The sequence below is a fragment of the Pelobates fuscus genome, chromosome 4 (genome assembly GCF_036172605.1).
Source record: "Pelobates fuscus isolate aPelFus1 chromosome 4, aPelFus1.pri, whole genome shotgun sequence".
In the NCBI taxonomy this organism is placed as follows: domain Eukaryota; kingdom Metazoa; phylum Chordata; class Amphibia; order Anura; family Pelobatidae; genus Pelobates; species Pelobates fuscus.
This window is the reverse complement of record NC_086320.1, coordinates 282,028,291-282,047,469: the sequence shown is the minus strand read 5'-3', so window position 1 is coordinate 282,047,469 and position 19,179 is coordinate 282,028,291. Positions and strand designations below refer to the sequence as shown.

The window sequence follows — 19,179 nt, the reverse complement described above, 5'->3', positions numbered from 1 at the left end:
TTTTTTTTAATGCAATAATAAATCTAGGATTTGAGATCAGAAAAGTAAGGTTTAAGAAAAAAATTAAAGCACCCTAAATATTAAAGAAACAGTAATACAGTTTGCTTTCTCCTCAGGTGCTGCTTAAAGAAATACCTGGACAGACCGTGCATTAGCACTTACCAGGCGTCCCTGCCTTATCCTTCTGTTGTACAGGAGTCCCCTTATTACAATCATCCCTTGATACAGATGGCTGAGCTGGAAATATTCTTGAGGTGGGTCTCTCTGCTTTCTGTGAGGAGGAAGTATTGCTAGACAAGGGTTTCGTCACAGCAGACGCTATCAGCTCATTGTTTTGCTGTCTGGAAGAAGCAACAGTTGTATGCGTCTCTGAAGATTTTGGTTTCTCTACGATGTTTTTGGAGGTAGCAGTTATATTTCCAAATTTGTTAGCAGACGGCGTACTCTAATAAAAAGTTATAAAATAATGAAAAATTACAAAATAATGTAAAAAGTCTTATAGTTATATCAGTCAATATATTCATGGAAAATAATTTGAATAAAATATAAAAAGAAAACTTACATAAAAATAATTTTTCACAGTAAATGGCATGTTAAGATTTGTGGAATACATAAAACATTTTCAGCTATCATTAAGTGAAATGAAACACAAACATCAAATACATACCAGTGCACTAGAGACGACAGTCTTATTCACGGCAGTTTCTTTTGGCTTTTGAGCACAGGACACCGCTTCCTGCCTTACACTGTGGCTATTGATGCTGGCAGATGTTGAACTGGTAGTAGACACTTTTGATAAACAAGCAGTGCCAGGCTTTTCTTGTGTATTGTTCGCTTTGACACATGGGTGACTTAGATCATCTTCCCACAAGCCAATAGTAGCAGCAAGGTTAGCGAAACGACCTCGTCTGCCCACAGGAGTATCCGTACCAGCAAGTAGAGCTGGGGTTCTTGTTGGAGAGACCACAACTTCTTTTGGTGGAATAGATTTAGGGGGAGAACTTGGGGGACTGGCTGAAGAGAAAAAAAAAGGAAAGCCAGTTCAATTACACAATAGTGGCAGCAATAAAACAAGCGGTACTTAATTACCAACTGTCCTGTCTTGTTAAATCCATTACATCCTTTCTTAGTCATTTTACAAAGAAAAATAGATAAGAGTGGAGTTGGAACAATAGAATATAAAGCTTTCCTTGTATAACAAATTACGAGGGTGGGGGAAAGACCTTGTAAATACTCACAGCCTCTTTAGACTGCATAACTTAAGCTTTATAATTTGATTTAGGCTTTGCTTCAGGCGACCAAGATATCAACATTAACCCCTTAAGGACCAAACTTCTGGAATAAAAGGGAATCATGACATGTCACACATGTCATGTGTCCTTAAGGGGTTAAAGGAACACAAACATGTATTCCAGACCCTATAGTGTTAAAGTACCATCTATCAAAATCTTACCTTTATTCCAGTCTGCTGCTGTTGGCTCTGACCCCTGATCTACCTTCTTGGCAGACATCAGAATTGATTATCTCAGCCAATCACAATGCTTCCCATAGGAAAATACTGGATTGGCTGAGATTGTTAAATGCCACCCTGGCCAGCATCTTCATCTTCATAGAGACGCATTGAATCAATAGTCAATGTGAGTATATCATAAATTATCAAACAAATAAATGTTCTCTTCAAAAAAACACTTGTTTTTGGAAGTGGGGACGGGGTGGTGGGTGTGACAGTGCTGCTGAACTGAATTTGATCCTTCTATTCTAAGTTTAATTTCAAGCAGAAGAATTATTGCAGTTTATTAAAAAAAAAAAAGAAAAAAAAAAAAAGGGGATTTACCTCCATTATCCCAGTAATGCCTTTGAGCTGCCAGTTTCTGCATACGCGACTTCATTGAAGATGCAGTATCAGCTTCAGAACTCAGGCTCTGCTCTTCCTTATCTCTGGACAGCATGAGGGCTGGAGAGGTCCGAGTTGTGGCTTTCACTTGGGAATGTGAAAGCTCTGAAGATGGTGGGCTTTTAGTTATTTCTGGACTTTTGGGTTGTTTATTTTCTGAGCCAGAAACTTGAATTTCAACATTATCTGAACAGCGCTTCTTTGAAGGGCTTGGCTTCGAACAAGGTTTTGCTAAACAAAAAAAAAGGCAAAACATAAATAAGTATAGACAAACACACAACATAATATACCAAAGGTAATAAAAATAAACTGTAAACTTGCTCTTGCAGCACTTGTATTAAAAGGGAGCAATGCACAGCAGACAAGGTAAAAAGTCAAGCCATTCTAAAAGTGGGATGACTCGTTACAATGAGGGGTGGGGTGTGCTTAGTGGTTATGTATGGTGCTTCAAGTGTCTCTTTAACCCCTTAAGGACACGACATGTGTGACATGTCATGATTCCCTTTTATTCCAGAAGTTTGGTCCTTAAGGGGTTAAAGGGTATAAAAATGGTAGAGATGAGGAAATGTGGTGGGAAAGAACCATAAATTCCCTAAGACCAAGATTATTTCTAATGTCACTTTCATTCAAGGGTACTCTAAGAATGTGCTAGTGTTCTTTTCTAGCATTAAAAACAGCTTACATTCTTCAGCTGGTGTTGGAGGCTGATGGTTTGTCTCTGAGAGTGGCTCTCTGGGCCTCTTGTTCATAGGGGCAGAACGTGCTGCTGCTGTAGGCCTGTCAGCCATTTTCTTCTGCAAGTTCTCTCTCCTGGCTCGGGTTCTTTCAAGCAGTTTCTGAAGGGGAAAAAAAAAAAGCAATAAAATAATAAAGGACAAAGTTAAAAGTACCAAATAGTCACAACAAAAGAAAACTTTGTATGCAATGCCAAGGCTATCCAGCTAAATAAGGAGGGGGAAAAACACAAACAATAATTGGTCAATTCTGATTATCTCAGCCAAGGAGGAGGGGCCAAACATCACTAACCAATCAGCATCTCCTCTAGAGATGCATTGTTCAATGCATCTCTATGGTAGCTTTCAGCATCTCCATGCAGAGCTGTGCAACCTCTAGTGGCTGTTAGAGGAGTGGTCACTAGGCAATAAGAAGTACAGTCTTTTCTCTGAAAACAGGCTATAGACACCAGAACCAATACATTAAAAGAACAACATAGGGTCAGGAGCACACAGACATGTATTCCTGACCCTATAGTGTTAAAATCACCTCGGACCCTCTTTCTCTCCTAAATATAGCAAAAATCTTACTTTTACTTCAGTCTGCTGCTGCTGCCGCCGCCGCCGCCTCTCATCAGCCTGCTTGGCTGGCATTATCAGAAGTAATGTTCTGATACAATCACAATGCTTTCACACAAGAAAACATTGGATTGGCTGAGCTTGCTAAGGAGGCAGATCAGGGGCAGAGACATTACAAGTAAAAAAAACACAGCCATGGCCAATCAGCAACTCCTCATAGAGATGCACTGAATTAATGCATCTCTATGAGGAAAGTTCAGTGGTTCCGTGCAGACGGTGGAGACATTGAATGGCAGTGTTGCACATAGTGCAGTACTGCCCCAGGAAAAACCTCTAGTAGTTAGTGAAGGTATACCTAGGCTGTAATGTAAATGGTGCCTTTTCACTTAAAAGGCACTGTTTACTTTAAAAAGCCTGCAGGGAAAGACTATACTCACCAGAACAACTACCATAGGCTGTAGGTGTTCTGGTAACTATATAGTGTCCCTTTAAGTGCAGGTGCTAGACACGGAGACCCTGTTCTTTGTCCCCCGACTAGAGAGGACTGGTGTAATGCTGAGAGTTTCCATTTTAAATGCATTTTTTAAAAGTGGTTATGGTGCCTAGAGTGCCCCAGTGCCACCCATTCTTTAAAACTGTACATTCAATTCTCGCTGAAAAATTAGTATTTCATAAAGCATAAAGATATTTAAGAAGAGCATAGGGAAGAAGTTGACGGCGCTTCCGAGGGACAGGTTCAGGTAAGTAGAACACATTAATTTACATGCTCTCCAGGCGCCAATGTCACTGCTGGGGGTCTTTACAAATTCTGTAATTTAGAAGTAGTCAACCATTTTAAAAGTATTTGAGCGGTCGACTCAACAACCAACTGAGTTGGAAGCTTCTATTAATGTTACTGAGCCAAGTCTGGCAGTGTAGTGCCAGCTCATTAGCACAGTGTCTCATAGGTTCCTGCAGCGCCAGAAGACCTCAAGTAAGTCAAAACGTTAAACAAACAAAAAATTGCCACAATAGTCTTTGGCTACATACAAATGAGGGAAGGAGCGCACACTGGGTTTGTGTATACTTTTTTTTTTTTTTTTTTTTATGTATTGCTTTAACAGATCTGCAGAGTGTTTTCTTTTATTCAAAGAGAAATACACTCTTTATGTAAAATTGCATTTTGCTCAATCATAGCTGTTTCGCTGTATGGTTAACCATTTATTCAATTCTAGAATTCCTATAAAAAAAATATATATATATTCTGGTATAACAATCTTGCAAACATCGCTTCAGTGAGAGAGCTAGATCTATCTATCTCACTTAAGAGATGTTTGTAAGAAGAAGAAGAAGAAAAAATAAAATAAAAAAGTAAGGCTTTATACAAGGCTTCTCCTCCCAGTTTTGTTTAAATGGGCCAATAGTCATTCATCAGGTTTAGCATTTAGCCATCGGGACAATCATTCGCTTATATCATTCAGTCAGGCTGCGACTTGCCAAGCTGTGATGCTGAATATTTTCACAGCTATGTATTGGAACATTGCCCAGTATATTTAACCGACAGAACAGACCTGTTCTAAAACTGCCACGCAAGGAGATTCATCCTACCAAGTATGGAGAAAAGATGTTGGGAGCAAAGTAAACAAAATGAGAAGACAGTTAATTTTCAAATAATGGGAGGGGGAAACAATTTATAAATCTGTTACTACAGGCACCGTCACTGCTCCAGGGATTTGAAGTGGCCATTGTGCCGGGAAACTGTATGTGCAGTGTCTTGCTGTGAAATGCTACACTTACTGAGTTTAAAGTTAAAAGGCCATGCTACTTTTTACTTATGTTCTTTTAAAAGAGCTTGAAATTCCATATATACATCATGCTAGCAGTTTTGTAAGCAAATGTATACATTGAGAAAAACCCATTTCAAAATAGTTTTTTTGACCAGCTCTCATTTCCTCGGCAGGTACTCAACGCTGAGGAATTGAGAGACAGGGAGAGCAGATACTTCCTAAAGCACGCGCTGTGGTTGCTAGGGTTAATCTTTAAGCTGGCACTGCTAGTGTTGGCTAGGGAGAATAGGAACAGAGTGGCGTCACTTCTGTGACACCCGCCTCTTTAATAAGATTGCGGCAGGGGAGTGGTGGGCCAGGTACGCAGTCAGTGTTTCACTTTAACTTTTTCCTACAGAGGGTGTAACTGCCTCCAGCAGGGTCTTGGGCTTCAACTACCAGCCTGGAAAAGGGGATGTTGTAAATCCTGCTTAACAGGAGACAAGGAACCTGGCAGGACCAGGTAAGAGGGCAAACCATTGTATTACCAGGGAACTTTGCCATGGGCTGTAGTGGTTATGATAGATGGAGTAACTGTGCCAAGGCAGAGCACCTGCAGAAAGAGAATGTATAGGTTTTGATTCCTGTATTTAATTACAGAAAGATAAAACAGAAATGAACACTAGCATATCAGCTAAGTCTGGTTAGTGATAGACCAGATTTCACATCTAGGAATAAAATACTATGCCAACTGCATTGCAACTACATTGCTATTCCAACACAATCCAAAGATTCCAAAACATTGTCTAATGGACAACCCTAAGATTGCAAAAAGATGGAGCTCCGTCATAAATTTCTGTCCAATCCCAGCACAAGTGACGGCTGTGGGATTCATGCACGGTCTCTCTCCTCACGAAATGTGATCTATGGAGGTTCCCTGGATGTGCAGAATCTTCCATAGAACTCCATGTTGTACTCTCGTGTATGCGTGAGAGCACCACACTGACAGCTCCTGGCAAATGAAGTGCCATGAGGGGCATGAGTAAACATATATTTACTGCACCCCAGAGCCAATGTACAAAAGTGAAAGGTCTGCGTTAACCAATTACTGAAGCTGCACACCCATTCTAACAACAACCACCACCCTTTCTGATCTTGGTCTCAAAATAAATGAGGAAAGACTACATTTTCTTATGTACTTTTCCTACAACTGACAAATCTTGACAAGAGATAGACCTTAAAGCAAGCTCCACTTCCTCTGTTCAGATTTGTCAAATCTCATATTCCTACTACACTCAACCTACCATCGCATCCCTAATCTATAAACACATAGTCATATGTCCTTCCGTGAGCTTTATGCATACAGAGTACAATTGCCTTTGCTTGTAGCTTCCTGGGGCTAGGAACCTATATCACATGTTTGTATCCCCAACACAGTTCCTTTAAGTGAAGGTACACTAGGTATCACAACCACTACAGCTTCATTTGTTTCTGGTGAATAAAGACAGTCCCTGCAATGAATACACTGTCCCTTCTGGTTACTCTGCATGGAAACAATGAATGCTCCCCATAGAGATGCATGGAGTCAAAGCATCTCGAGGAGGAGATGCTGATTTGCCCAGCGCAGAGACTACTGCACATGCACACTAGTCATACCAATATGATGGCTGTATACATTATAATTATCTTTTAATTCTATAAAACATGAATTTCTATGGAAGTAAAAAAAATATATAGAAATCGAAAGTTAGGCTAACAAACTATTTAATTTTTTTTTAAACAGGGAAATGCAATATCTACGGTCCTCTACAATTCCTTGCTGTCAAACTGTCACTCAAATATTTTGGGTTAAATTCCCATCATCCTTTGCCACCCTACAAGGCTTGTGCTAGGTGGTTTATAGGCTGCAGCTGAATAACCATACTGAAGTCCAGCTTTTGATGAGAATTAACCACTTAAGGACTGAGCCAATTGTACAAGTTGTGATCAAAACAAAACCTTGAATTTGCGCTATATGTCTGTTCAGGCATAATTCACCTCTTTCGTATTATGTGCACCCACACTTGTATATAATTTTGTTCAGGAGAAACAGAGCTTTCATGTCACATCAAATATTTGTATATTAACCAATTTAATATAAATAAAATATATTTAAGAAAAAAAAATTACGATTTTTTTCGTTCTGCATAGCATTTTAACTGTGAATGTCACAATACTGTTAGCTGTTACTGCAATGAAGTACACATATTTGTGTTCAGCGATGTCTCACGGGTAAAACAGTATGGTGTTTTGGAAAGTGACAGGGTCAAATATAGCACATTACATTTTTTCAGTTTATACACATTGAAATTTGACAGACTGGTTATGTTGCCTTTGAGACCAAATGGTAGCCCACAAATGAAAATTACCCCCATGATGGCATACCATTTGCAAAAGTAGACAACCTAAGGTATTACAAATGGGGTATATGTCCAGTCATTTCTAGTAGCCACTTGTCACAAACACTTTTATTAATGATGTAGGTGTATATAAAAGTACATATACATTATATATATATATATATATATATATATATATATATATATACACATACACACACATATACACACACACACACACACCTACATCATTAATAAAAGTGTTTTATTTTTTTGCTGCATATGGTGCTGTGTAGCTGTGGACCAGTCAGTCAGAGTGCCCATTCTGAGTGTTACATTCTCACAATGGCCCCATTGAGCTTAGCATAGTGACTGAGCCTTTGGCCGAGAGCTTATCACCATCTGATCGCTTATGTTAGTTGCTCTGTATACTGCACCAACAAGGAGGGACAAAATGTAGACCCCTAAAAATGCTATCAAAATGGCTGGCAAAGCATTGTAGGAGCAATTCTACAACAGTTGAGGATCTTTCAGTTGCTGTCACCCAGTCTAAACTGAAATCCATAATGTGAGGTTTGGAAAAGTAACCCGTGCACTGTTCATCACGTGCATCCAACAGATGTATGGAAGATAGCAAGGGTAAGCCAAACACGTTTATACCATATTCAATGGTCTCATAAAGCATTGGAATGCTCAAGTGTAGTTTTTTTTTACCTTCACATATAACCCATGCATGACTAGCAGTAAATCAAATTCCATCATGGTCGTACACATCATTAAAAGATATATTATAATTGCTACTCCTTGCAGAGGTTATAACGCAGAAGAGGTCAAAAAGAAAATCTCCGTTTTTTTTTTGTTTTTTTTATATAAACTACACTTTAGTGATGCTTTACCATTTTGGCAAAGCACAATGGGAGTTGTAGTTCTACAACATATAGTGATCTGCTGATTGGCTCCCATGTCCTGTATCCCAGTCTTCCTGCAGCTGATCCCCCCTGTCCGCAAATATGTTGCAGGATGAAGGCATGCTGCCCTCTGCTGCACAGTTTTGGCCTTTTAGGGCTGGTGGTCAGCTATCTACAGTAGAAAGCCAAGAATTAAATTGCAAACAGAAAGTTGTGCTCATTAAGCATTGCTGGGAAAGGTTTTGTAGTATAAACCCAGCACTGCCATTAAAAAGGAGGAATCTGGGTTGATTGACCCTTTTTCTAGTTTCAACAGTGGATTAGGAGAAGCCTTGGGATTTACATCAAATGCAAGCATCTTTTAGAATATGCCATTATAATATTTATATAAATCATTTAAAAGGCTTTTATTTATTTTTTTTTAAATGTCTACCTTTAGTACATGACATGGGGTATGTGTTTGAAAACAGGTAGTATTTATGGTCTTTCCTGCTTTTGTGCAGGGAGTGAAGCAGGGAAGATCAGAGACTGTTCGACTCTAGGTGCATGTATATGGCTCATCAATCATATACTAAACGTAGACATGAGTCTGAGATGAGATCTTATTTTTTTAATAAAGTATGACGAAAAAGGAAATTCCTTTGAAAACCTAATGAAACAATTATTAGATTTATTAAAAAAATATATATAGTTTGAGGTGTCCGTTGTCCTTTAAGTGGCGGAATAAGCCAGTTTCCATATGTATTGCAGGATCACTAAAAGGCATCATAGTATTTTTAGGTCTGTTTTGCATTTACTTTGCCCATATGGTTATTATTCAGACACCATCTTGTATTGTAAGTGGGTGGGGCAGAGGGGGCACTGAACCAGCCATAAAATCTCATTTTCTACTTCTTTAGCATTGCTCTGAGCAAAATTAGGTCATGTCATATGATTGAGTTATCAATCGTACCAGTTGGCCAGCATTAGCCCTCAGCAGCAGAATAGCTATCTTCTGCAGCATTTAACTAGATTTGATCAGTATCACGAATAAGAAACGAGAAGGGATCTTATCTGGAAAACCGTGCACGTCCATTATGCAATCCCTGGGTGTCTATTGCTTCTTCACCCTTAGCAAATACAGCTTTTACAAATTCTAACATGTTAAACAAAAAGAACTCTGGAAAAAGCTTAGTAATCTAGATCTGCATATTTTACATAGCACTAAGGAAAACAGGATGTCACAGAGTAAAACACTAGGATTAGATCATTAGTTTCAGGGACAGTGTGTGTAGACGTATTTAAATTGGCATAAACTCCAAGAATTAAGATACAATAAAAGAGCACTTAATTTAAAAGAAGTGGAGACAGTATAACAAAAGAAATAAAACAAAAAGCAGCCAGTGTTGTAATGGAGTAGCAATACACTTTTCACACCTAATGAAAACGTAATTAGCATAACATACGAGGAAGACGCCTTGCTCTCTGTTCCAGCCAGAATTAGCAAACAGAGGATGGGAAGGCATAACACAATGGTTCACCGAAACTAAGGAAGTACCCTAGAGGAAGGTTCTAGCTAGAGCGAAAAAAATAAATACAGCAATTTATAAAAGTTATAATATCTAATATTAACAAGACTGTCTGTAAAGGATTTAGCACAATTGCCTGAGAAGCAGAATCATTTAGTAAGCATACAATTTGCACATTCTCCTGAGTACTGTGAATCATAAGACACATAAAATAAAAAATAAAAATAAAAAAAAAAAACACGCACTTGTATAGTTATGGTGCCTACATTGGCATTTCCCAGTTCTATGTGAAACAGTTTGAATGGTTTGACAATGAACTATGATAACCAGTACAGCAGGCTGGGATAATTATGGTGCTTGCAGCTCCCTTTGAGTTGTTTTCAAACTCTAGTACATCAACATGATACATATAGACTAATAACCCAAGTCATTTGGTATGGAAAATTATGTATTCAATAACTTTTAAATCATGTGCAATAAAGCCCCGTTGATCTCCAGTGAGTTAAATGAAACTCCTTGAAGCTCCATGGGAGAGAGGCTCACATTTATTCCTAAACAGGAAATACTTGCAAGACAAAGATCAGATTGACCTTTAGTCTCAGGTTAGTAAACAAAATTACTACAGGAACAATAAAGCCTTGCCCTAGAACATCTACAAACTATTTGAGTAACAGTGATTTAAAAAAAAAAAAAAAAAAAAAAAAAAAAAAAATATTCACATGGGGTGGGGAGAATGTGATAACAAAAAGAGGTTGATCTACTGCAAGCTCACAAGAGCAGGAATGTCAATCCTTCTGTGTTGGCAAGTCACCCTTCATGTAGTTATGTATGCATACACAGTGCTGTGCAATCTGATCGTAATTACAACTAAACAAAAAAGTTTAAAAGGACCACTAAAGGTATGCAGTCCACTTCATCTCAATGAAGTGGTCTGTGTGCAGTGGGCTTTTAGTTTTCACCATGCAATGTAAAGATGCTGTCTTCCTGGTAGCCACTAGAGGTGCCTACTGTAAGAACAGAGTCAAACTCTGTTCTCACAGCCAATCTCCAACAGGACCGCAGCATTTCTGCACATGCGCTTTCTGCACCCAATACTTCTCTGTGAGAGTCACTGGAATGCATATTTAGACGCATGGGCATGATGTTGAGGAGGCAGATCAAGCGGCTACATGGACCATCTTTGCTGTGGAAGGGGGGGGGGGAAGTCGGTCACACACACTTTATTTTGATTTGGGGGTGGGATGAAACTAAATAAAGACAACACTATAGCATTAGGAATACAGCTTTGTATTCCTAACGCATAGTGTTCCTTTGAACCAGATCTTTTCTTCCATACAGACCTACATCAGCAGTTCATGAAAAACAATCTTATACAGCGGGGGTTTGTGCATGAAGAATAATTAAGGGGCATCTCTAAAAGTGTTGTAGTTGCTATGGATACAAAGTTCCATTTCTAGAACTTTACCCAAGAATTACTCTTGAATTATAACCACTGCTTGCTTTTAAAGTGCATATATAATTATGGGATAGAGTGCTTACAAAATATGTAAAAATACTAGATAAACAGGTGGCTTTTCTAAAATGTACACATATTACCCAGTTTGTTGGGGTACATAGAGAGAATTAAAAGACAACACCAATTGTTCTTTCACATAGAAAGAAAGGGCAATTGATAAGTCAATTTTACGTGAAGCTTTGTTTTGTGCAAACCAGCAAAGAAAAGATACTGTACTTCACTAAAAGTGGAGATGCCTGACATGGTTGCCACTTGCCAGAATAGTGCAATTGTGAGACAAAATCCTAGAAGTGGAGCAGTCACCATAGAAACCATTGTGCGTCAGCATCTTTAGAACCAACAACCAATTATGCATCATGATTATTATTATTATTTATATGGCGCCAGATTCCGTAGCGCTGTACAACGTGTAGATCATGGATAATGAATCTGAAGGAATTATGCCAGCATACATGTCTGGATGCAAAAAAGTTATATTTGTATTACAAATTAAACTGACAACATAGGCAACACTTTTCCAGCTCAAAACAAAATGCTGATAACTGCATGTATCCCAGATTGTTATATTACCGAAAGATGCAGGTTTATGACATGCAAAAAAAAACACAGTAAACACAGTAAAATGATCGGTTACAGTTAGGCTTACAAATATAAAACATATGCATCATACAAACAAGTTGTCAAGAAATGCAATTAAAACGGAAACGTAAAGCCAATTCAATAAACACATTAAAGAGGAAGTTAGTGAAAACAATACAATTATGAACTAAAGTAATAATGGATGGGAAGTCAAAGTGAATTTCACATTTTAGACCAAGACTGTCAAAGTGACAATAAGTTTGGGAATCATTCCAATGTGGCAATTTTGGCTTTAAATTAATTTTTAATAAAAATAACTCTCCTTTTTCAAACTCTGACAATTGGAAAAACACTGCTGTCAGATATTGAGAATACTTCAGTCTCTATTTTGTATAGATGTACAAGGAGCCTTTTATTAGCCCTGAAAATTAGTATATATTGGCTGCTCTCACATACTGTACGCAGGCATTGTTAATAAGATCTAATATCAGTATATACTATATGCTGGTATCACATACTGTATGCAGGCATTGTTAAAGTCTATCAGTTTATATTATATGCAGGCATTGTTAATAATGTTTAATATCAGTATACAATGCAGGCTGCTCTCAATGTATGCAGGCATTGTCATTCTCTAATATCAATTTATATTATATGCTGGTCTCACACACACTGTATGCAGGCATTATTAATAAGGTCTATCAGTTTATATTACATGCTGCTCTCACACACTGTATGCAGACATTATAAATAGGGTACTGATCCAGTGACTAACATTGGGACACCCCATGACAGCTGGCTGAACGTTGTGGGAGCCGTGGTGAATAATAATAATAATATGTTTATATAGAGGACCATCTCACCTCTGTGAAGGGATCCATGTCTGTGTATTAGCAGGGCCCGGGGTGATGCAGTGTGTGTGTACTCCTCGCTCCAGGTTTCTCTACCCTCTGCCGCTAACAGTCTCGGGAGCAGTTCAAATATTTGAATTTCCCCCGCTGACTAGTGGCTGCCGGTCACGTGACACGGGTGGGTCAGATGAAAAGATGACGGCGTGCCCTGATTGGCCAGGCCTGGGTGATTACGACAGAGCCAAGGCAGAGGGTGAGGTTTGCTCTACGGAACGCGCTGCAGAAAGGTCACGTGGGAGGAAGACTCCGGGCAGTGCTGGCAGGTCACGTGGTGTTCTCCTGTCTGTCAACTTCGGCGAGGGGGCGGGGTAAAGTAGCCTATTCAATAAACAACCAAATGTAGTGAATTGAAAGCCGTACTGTAGAAACAATATCTTAAAGCAGGTATAGAGCGGCTGATTTCCTGTACCTCGCTATTTAGTACATAACCCTTTCTGCAGTTTACATAGTTCAAGTATTTTTTGTAGCTCACTCACAGACCTCTCAGCTGTCTGGCCCGGACTGAGGACTCCCACCATGCAGAACACGTGATCTCCAGTAACCTGCCTGTATGAACATCACAGAGCTGTCCCCAGGAAGCATAGTGGTGGGCTAATAATAATGGGCACGGAACTCATATTCACTATAACAATCCTGAACCCGCTCTCAATACAACAGCGCTGAACCTGCGCTCACTATATCAGCGCTGAACCCGTGCTCACTATAACAGCACTGAACCCATATAACAGCGCTGAACCCATATTCACTATAACAATCCTGAACCCGCTCTCACTATATCAGCGCTGAACCCGTGCTCACTATAACAGCGCTGAACCCGTGCTCACTATAACAGCGCTGAACCCATATAACAGCGCTGAACCCATATTCACTATAACAGCGCTGAACCCGTGCTCACTATAACAGCGCTGAACCCATATAACAGCGCTGAACCCATATTCACTATAACAATCCTGAACCCGCTCTCACTATAACAGCGCTGAACCCATATTCACTATAACAGCGCTGAACCCGTGCTCACTATAACAGCGCTGAACCCATATTCACTATAACAGCGCTGAACCCGTGCTCACTATAACAGCGCTGAACCCATATAACAGCGCTGAACCCATATTCACTATAACAATCCTGAACCCGCTCTCACTATAACAGCGCTGAACCCATATTCACTATAACAGCGCTGAACCCGCTCTCACTATAACAGCGCTGAACCCATATTCACTATAACAATCCTGAACCCGCGCTCACTATAACAGCGCTGAACCTGCGCTCACTATAACAGCGCTGAACCCATATTCACTATAACAATCCTGAACCCGCGCTCACTATAACAGCGCTGAACCCATATTCACTATAACAATCCTGAACCCGCTCTCACTATATCAGCGCTGAACCCGTGCTCACTATAACAGCGCTGAACCCATATTCACTATAACAGCGCTGAACCCGTGCTCACTATAACAGCGCTGAACCCATATAACAGCGCTGAACCCATATTCACTATAACAATCCTGAACCCGCTCTCACTATAACAGCGCTGAACCCATATTCACTATAACAGCGCTGAACCCGCTCTCACTATAACAGCGCTGAACCCATATTCACTATAACAATCCTGAACCCGCGCTCACTATAACAATCCTGAACCCGCGCTCACTATAACAGCGCGGAACCCGCGCTCACTATAAGAGCGCTGAACCCGCGATTACTATAACAGCGCCGAACCCGAGCTCACTATAACAGTGTCGAACCCACGCTCACTATAACAGCGCTGAACCCGAGCCCACTATAACAGTGTCGAACCCGCGCTCACTATAACAGCGCCGAACCCGCACTCACTATAATAGCGCCGAACCCGTGCTCACTATAACAGAGCTGAACCCATGATTACTATAACAGCTCTGAACCCGTGATTACTATTACAGTGCTCTGCCCATGTTCAGCCCTTAGTGCATAATAACTCCAAACAAGGCCGCCCTTTATGATTGGTTGTCAGCTTGGCAAGCATTCACTCAAGTCTAACATGATCGTGGACCTACCCCATTGGCAGTGCGTCACTGGCCCATTCCCTTAAAAAACCCGCCAACGTGTCCTATGTACAAGTATCAAAAATGAAAGCAGCATTATGGTGTATGGCATGTTATTTTACCAAGACCTAAGATAACAATGTCAGCTTGTATGGTGATGCTCAGCTAAGGGGTGTAAGTAGGCATCTGAGTGATGTATTTCATCACCTTCTAGCAGTTTCACCATCTTGGAACCCATCACATATCAGTCATATACTTGTACACAAGCAAAACAGCCTTGACCATAGTATGCAATGGTCCATTCAGTGGTCACATCTCCCATGACTTTTTTGCTGTGTTCAACACTGTTGATCACCCCCTTCTCATCCTTCACAACCACAGTGTATGAGACTGCTCTTTCCTGGTTCTCTTCTTACCTCTCCCAGCACTCTTTCAGTGTCACTTTTTTGACTCTTCATCTCCTCTGCAACCTCTATCTGTTGGTGTTTCCCAAGGTTCTGTCCTTGGTCCCCTACTGCTTAAAAACTATACTGTCTCCCTTGGTAAACAAATCAGTCACTTTGGCTTTCATTGTGCTGATGACAGAAATCTATCTATCTTTTCCTGATCTGTCTCCATTTTGAATCATGTCTCCAAATGTCACTTTGCTATTTCTTACTGGATGTCAGCACACTTAATTTTCCTATGCCTGACACTTCTAGACACTGGGTGGAGCTACTGCCATCTGAAAGTGCCACTCCCCCAGCCATCACCAGTGAAGGCTGCAGAGATATTAGCTGTATCTATAGAGGGTCTCGCGGGATCCTCCATAGACCTCAATGCTGTACTCTCGTGCATGCGCAAGAAGAGACCGGTTGGAAGATGGTGCCTGCGAGATACAAGTTAAGGTAAGTAAATCTCACCTTTCCCTCCAATCACTGGACCTCCAGTGGCGATGTCTCCGCTTGGGGTCTTTGCAAAATATGTAAAGTCCCCAGATGATGACCGTGTTGCTTTAAACATAACAATCTCTCCAAACAGAACTTCAGTAATTTGATCGATCACCCAATCTGCCCAAATTCTGGCAAACCGGAGTTCGGATCAAAATGAATCTCTAAGTATAATGCATATTGCCAGCAATGCTACTCAGTTAGGATGTGATATTAAAAATATTGCAAGATATGCTGATATCCCGTCTTGTAGAGTGATTTAAAGGAACACTATAGCGTAAGGAATACAAATATGTATTCCTAACGCTATAGAGCCCTCGTCACCTAAACGGGAATACTGTCAGATATGCTCATCACATTACAGTTCAGTGAACCCAGGGCAAACATTAATAATGAAGAGAAAAATGTATTTTTTTCCATTTATCCTCTTTGTATGCTTTCTCTATGCAAACTACCAGGTGGAAAGGATAGGATACAGAATTTATAACAATGATTGACAAGAAGGCAAGCTGGACATGTTTAGTTGCGTAATAGGGCAAAAGTTATGTAGATTTTTACATTTAATTTTATTTTTCAGACCATACATATGCATACTTGCTAGATATAGGAGTAAGAATCCTACGAATGTTTGAAAATAATACTATGATAATTTTAGCAGACTAGATGGGCTAAATGGTTGTAATCTGACAGCATAATCTATGTTTCTGTGTTCGTTTAGCAGAAGCTTTTTTACAGTAGATACAGGAAGTTTGCCAGTTGTGGTTATTTATTGCTATCTTAAGGCTAGCCCTCAAATCAGAATTCTCCTCTCCATCAGAAAGATGCATGTCTGTGATGTGAATGTGCAACATTTTTTCATGTGCCTTTTCCCTTTTTGACCTCTTTTCCTCAATGCTGATATTGTTTAAAATGTTAACGGCTGAGAATTCCACAGTTTACAGTCATTCCATCTAAGAATCCTGTGACTAAGAATTGAGTGGAACAAAATAACAGGCGTGGTGAAAAAAAAATATTTAAAAAAACTGGGAGGATAAATGAAATGCAAACTCCAAGCTATGATAAAAAAATAGAAGTGAAAAATAATGTTTTTTAATTGTAAAATGGCCATAGTATCATATTTTCTTTCAGAATTCAGAAAAAAAAAGTTATATTAATTAATTTCTACTGATTCATTTAAGTCATAGAAAGCCAGTAGCAGCATGCACAATTCTATAAAATGACTGTGCCGAATAAACTAGAGCCTGCTAGCATTCCTGACAGAGGGGAAAGCAAGAAAGTGTTTTTATTGTTTCAGGGAGAACCATAGATTGCAAAAAAATGTTATCACAGCCTTATCTCAACTGTAATTCGCCTGAGATGTTATCATGGCCACTTCTATAAAACAGTGAATGTCACATTGGTTATTCAAAATACCCAGATCATGTTTCAAATGTAGTCATTGAATTAATAATTTTGCAAAAGCTGCAGGCAATAGATCTACTTTTGCAAGCTGTTTTAGTTATACCCCCAATGAAATAGATGCATGTGTCTCTTTTTCTAATGATACCTCCTCCCCTCGTCCTGTCTCGGTTGGAGTCCCCCAAGGCTCTGTCCTTGGTCCCCTTCTATTTTCTCTTTATACTGCCTCTCTTGGCAAACTTATTACCTCTTTTGGATTCCGCTACCACCTGTACGCTGATGACACCCAGCTATATCTCTCCTCCCCGGACCTCTCCCCTGCCATCCTGCAACGTGTCACTGCTTGCCTTTCTTCCATCTCTGACTGGATGTCCTCCCGCTTTCTGAAACTCAATCTCTCAAAAACTGAGCTCCTTGTCTTTCCTCCTCCTAATACTGATCCTCCTCTTTCGCTCTCCCTTCAAGTTTGTGGTACCAACATCAGTCCATCCTTGCAAGCGCGCTGTCTTGGCGTCATACTTGACTCTGGTCTCAGCTTTGAGCCTCACATCCAGCATGTTGCCAAATCATGTAGATTCCATCTTAAAAACATAGCCCGCATCCACCCCTTTCTTGCACCAGATACTACCAAGGAGCTTGTCCATGCTCTAGTAATTTCCCGCATGGATTACTGTAACCCTCTCCTGATTGGTCTTCCCAAAAGCCGTACTGCACCCCTACAGCCCGTAATGAACGCTGCTGCTAGACTGATTTTCCTCTCTAGTCGTTTCTCTCACACCTCACCCCTCTGCCAGTCCTTACATTGGCTTCCTGTATGCTATAGGAGTCAATTCAAGGTACTAACTCACACCTATAAAGCACTGACCAACTCTAGCCCCTCTTATATCTCCTCACAGATCCATAGGTATGTCCCTTCTCGCTCTCTCCGCTCTGCCCGTGACCACCTCCTGTCCGTTGTCCGCACCCGTACGGCCAACTCGCACTTGCAGGACTTCTCGCGGGCGGCTCCCTTCATATGGAATAGCCTGCCTACCGCCATCAGACTCTCCCCTATTCTTGCATCTTTTAACAAGTGCCTTAAAACCCATCTCTTTAGGAAAGCTTATGGCCTCCAAGACTAACCCCTACCTCACATACCTGTTTCTTGCCCTCTCCTAAAGGGCAGCCCACCTTATTTGATTGTAAATTCCTGTCCTAATGTGTTTTACACCCCACCTCCTATAGAATGTAAGCTCGATTGAGCAGGGTCCTCTTCCACCTATTGTTCCTGTAAGTTTATTTGTAATTGTCCTATTTATAGTTAAATCCCCTCTCATAATATTGTAAAGAGCTACGGAATCTGTTGGCGCTATATAAATGGCAATGATAATAATAATGCGTATTTCCGTTGGGATATATCTAATAAACAGTGATTTTATTTTAATTTTTTTTGCATTTAGGCGGTGGAGTGTCACTTTAACCCCTTAAGGACACATGACATGTGTGACATGCCATGATTCCCTTTTATTCCAGAAGCTTGGTCCTTAAGGGGTTAAGTCAATGAAGAGGCACAAATGATGTCAATGTTACAGCTCAGCTTTTTTAAAAGGCTTCAGAGCCGGTGCAAGGATTTTTGCCACACATTTGCTCCACCCGCTCATGCAGACTGACATACACTGACACAAGCAAAGTGATACAAATCCATGCAGACTGACACACACGCACTGACACATGCAGACTGACGTACACACACGCACTGACCCATGCAGGCTGACGTGCACTGACCCATGCAGACTGACGCACAAGCACTGAGCCATGCGGACTGACGCACACGCACTAACCCATGCAGACTGACGCACACGCACTGACCCATGCAGACACACACATACACATTGGCCCATGCAGACACACACATACAGACACACACTGACCCATACAGACACACGCTGAGCCATGCAGACACACGTTGAGCCATGCAGACACACACTGAGCCATACAAACACACTGACCTATGCACACACTCACATACAGACACACGCTGAGCCATACAGACACACACATACAGACATACACTGACCCATACAGACATACACTGACCCATGCACACACACACTGACC

General features: G+C 40.5%; 1 protein-coding gene across 1 annotated transcript in view; it reads right to left on the bottom strand.

Annotated features, from left to right (window-relative positions):
- ANLN (anillin, actin binding protein) overlaps window positions 1-12,762 on the bottom strand; it is a 38,088-nt gene extending 25,326 nt beyond the window's left edge. Inside the window, exons 1-5 of the mRNA XM_063452151.1 lie at window positions 12,684-12,762; window positions 2,577-2,730; window positions 1,835-2,125; window positions 668-1,014; window positions 163-445 (exon numbers count right to left, since the gene is read on the bottom strand). Of these exons, the coding sequence (XP_063308221.1) occupies window positions 163-445; window positions 668-1,014; window positions 1,835-2,125; window positions 2,577-2,730; window positions 12,684-12,701 (1,093 nt within the window). The 5' untranslated portion in view covers window positions 12,702-12,762. The remainder of the gene's footprint in view (window positions 1-162; window positions 446-667; window positions 1,015-1,834; window positions 2,126-2,576; window positions 2,731-12,683) is intronic.
- Between the last annotated feature and the right edge of the window lie 6,417 nt (window positions 12,763-19,179).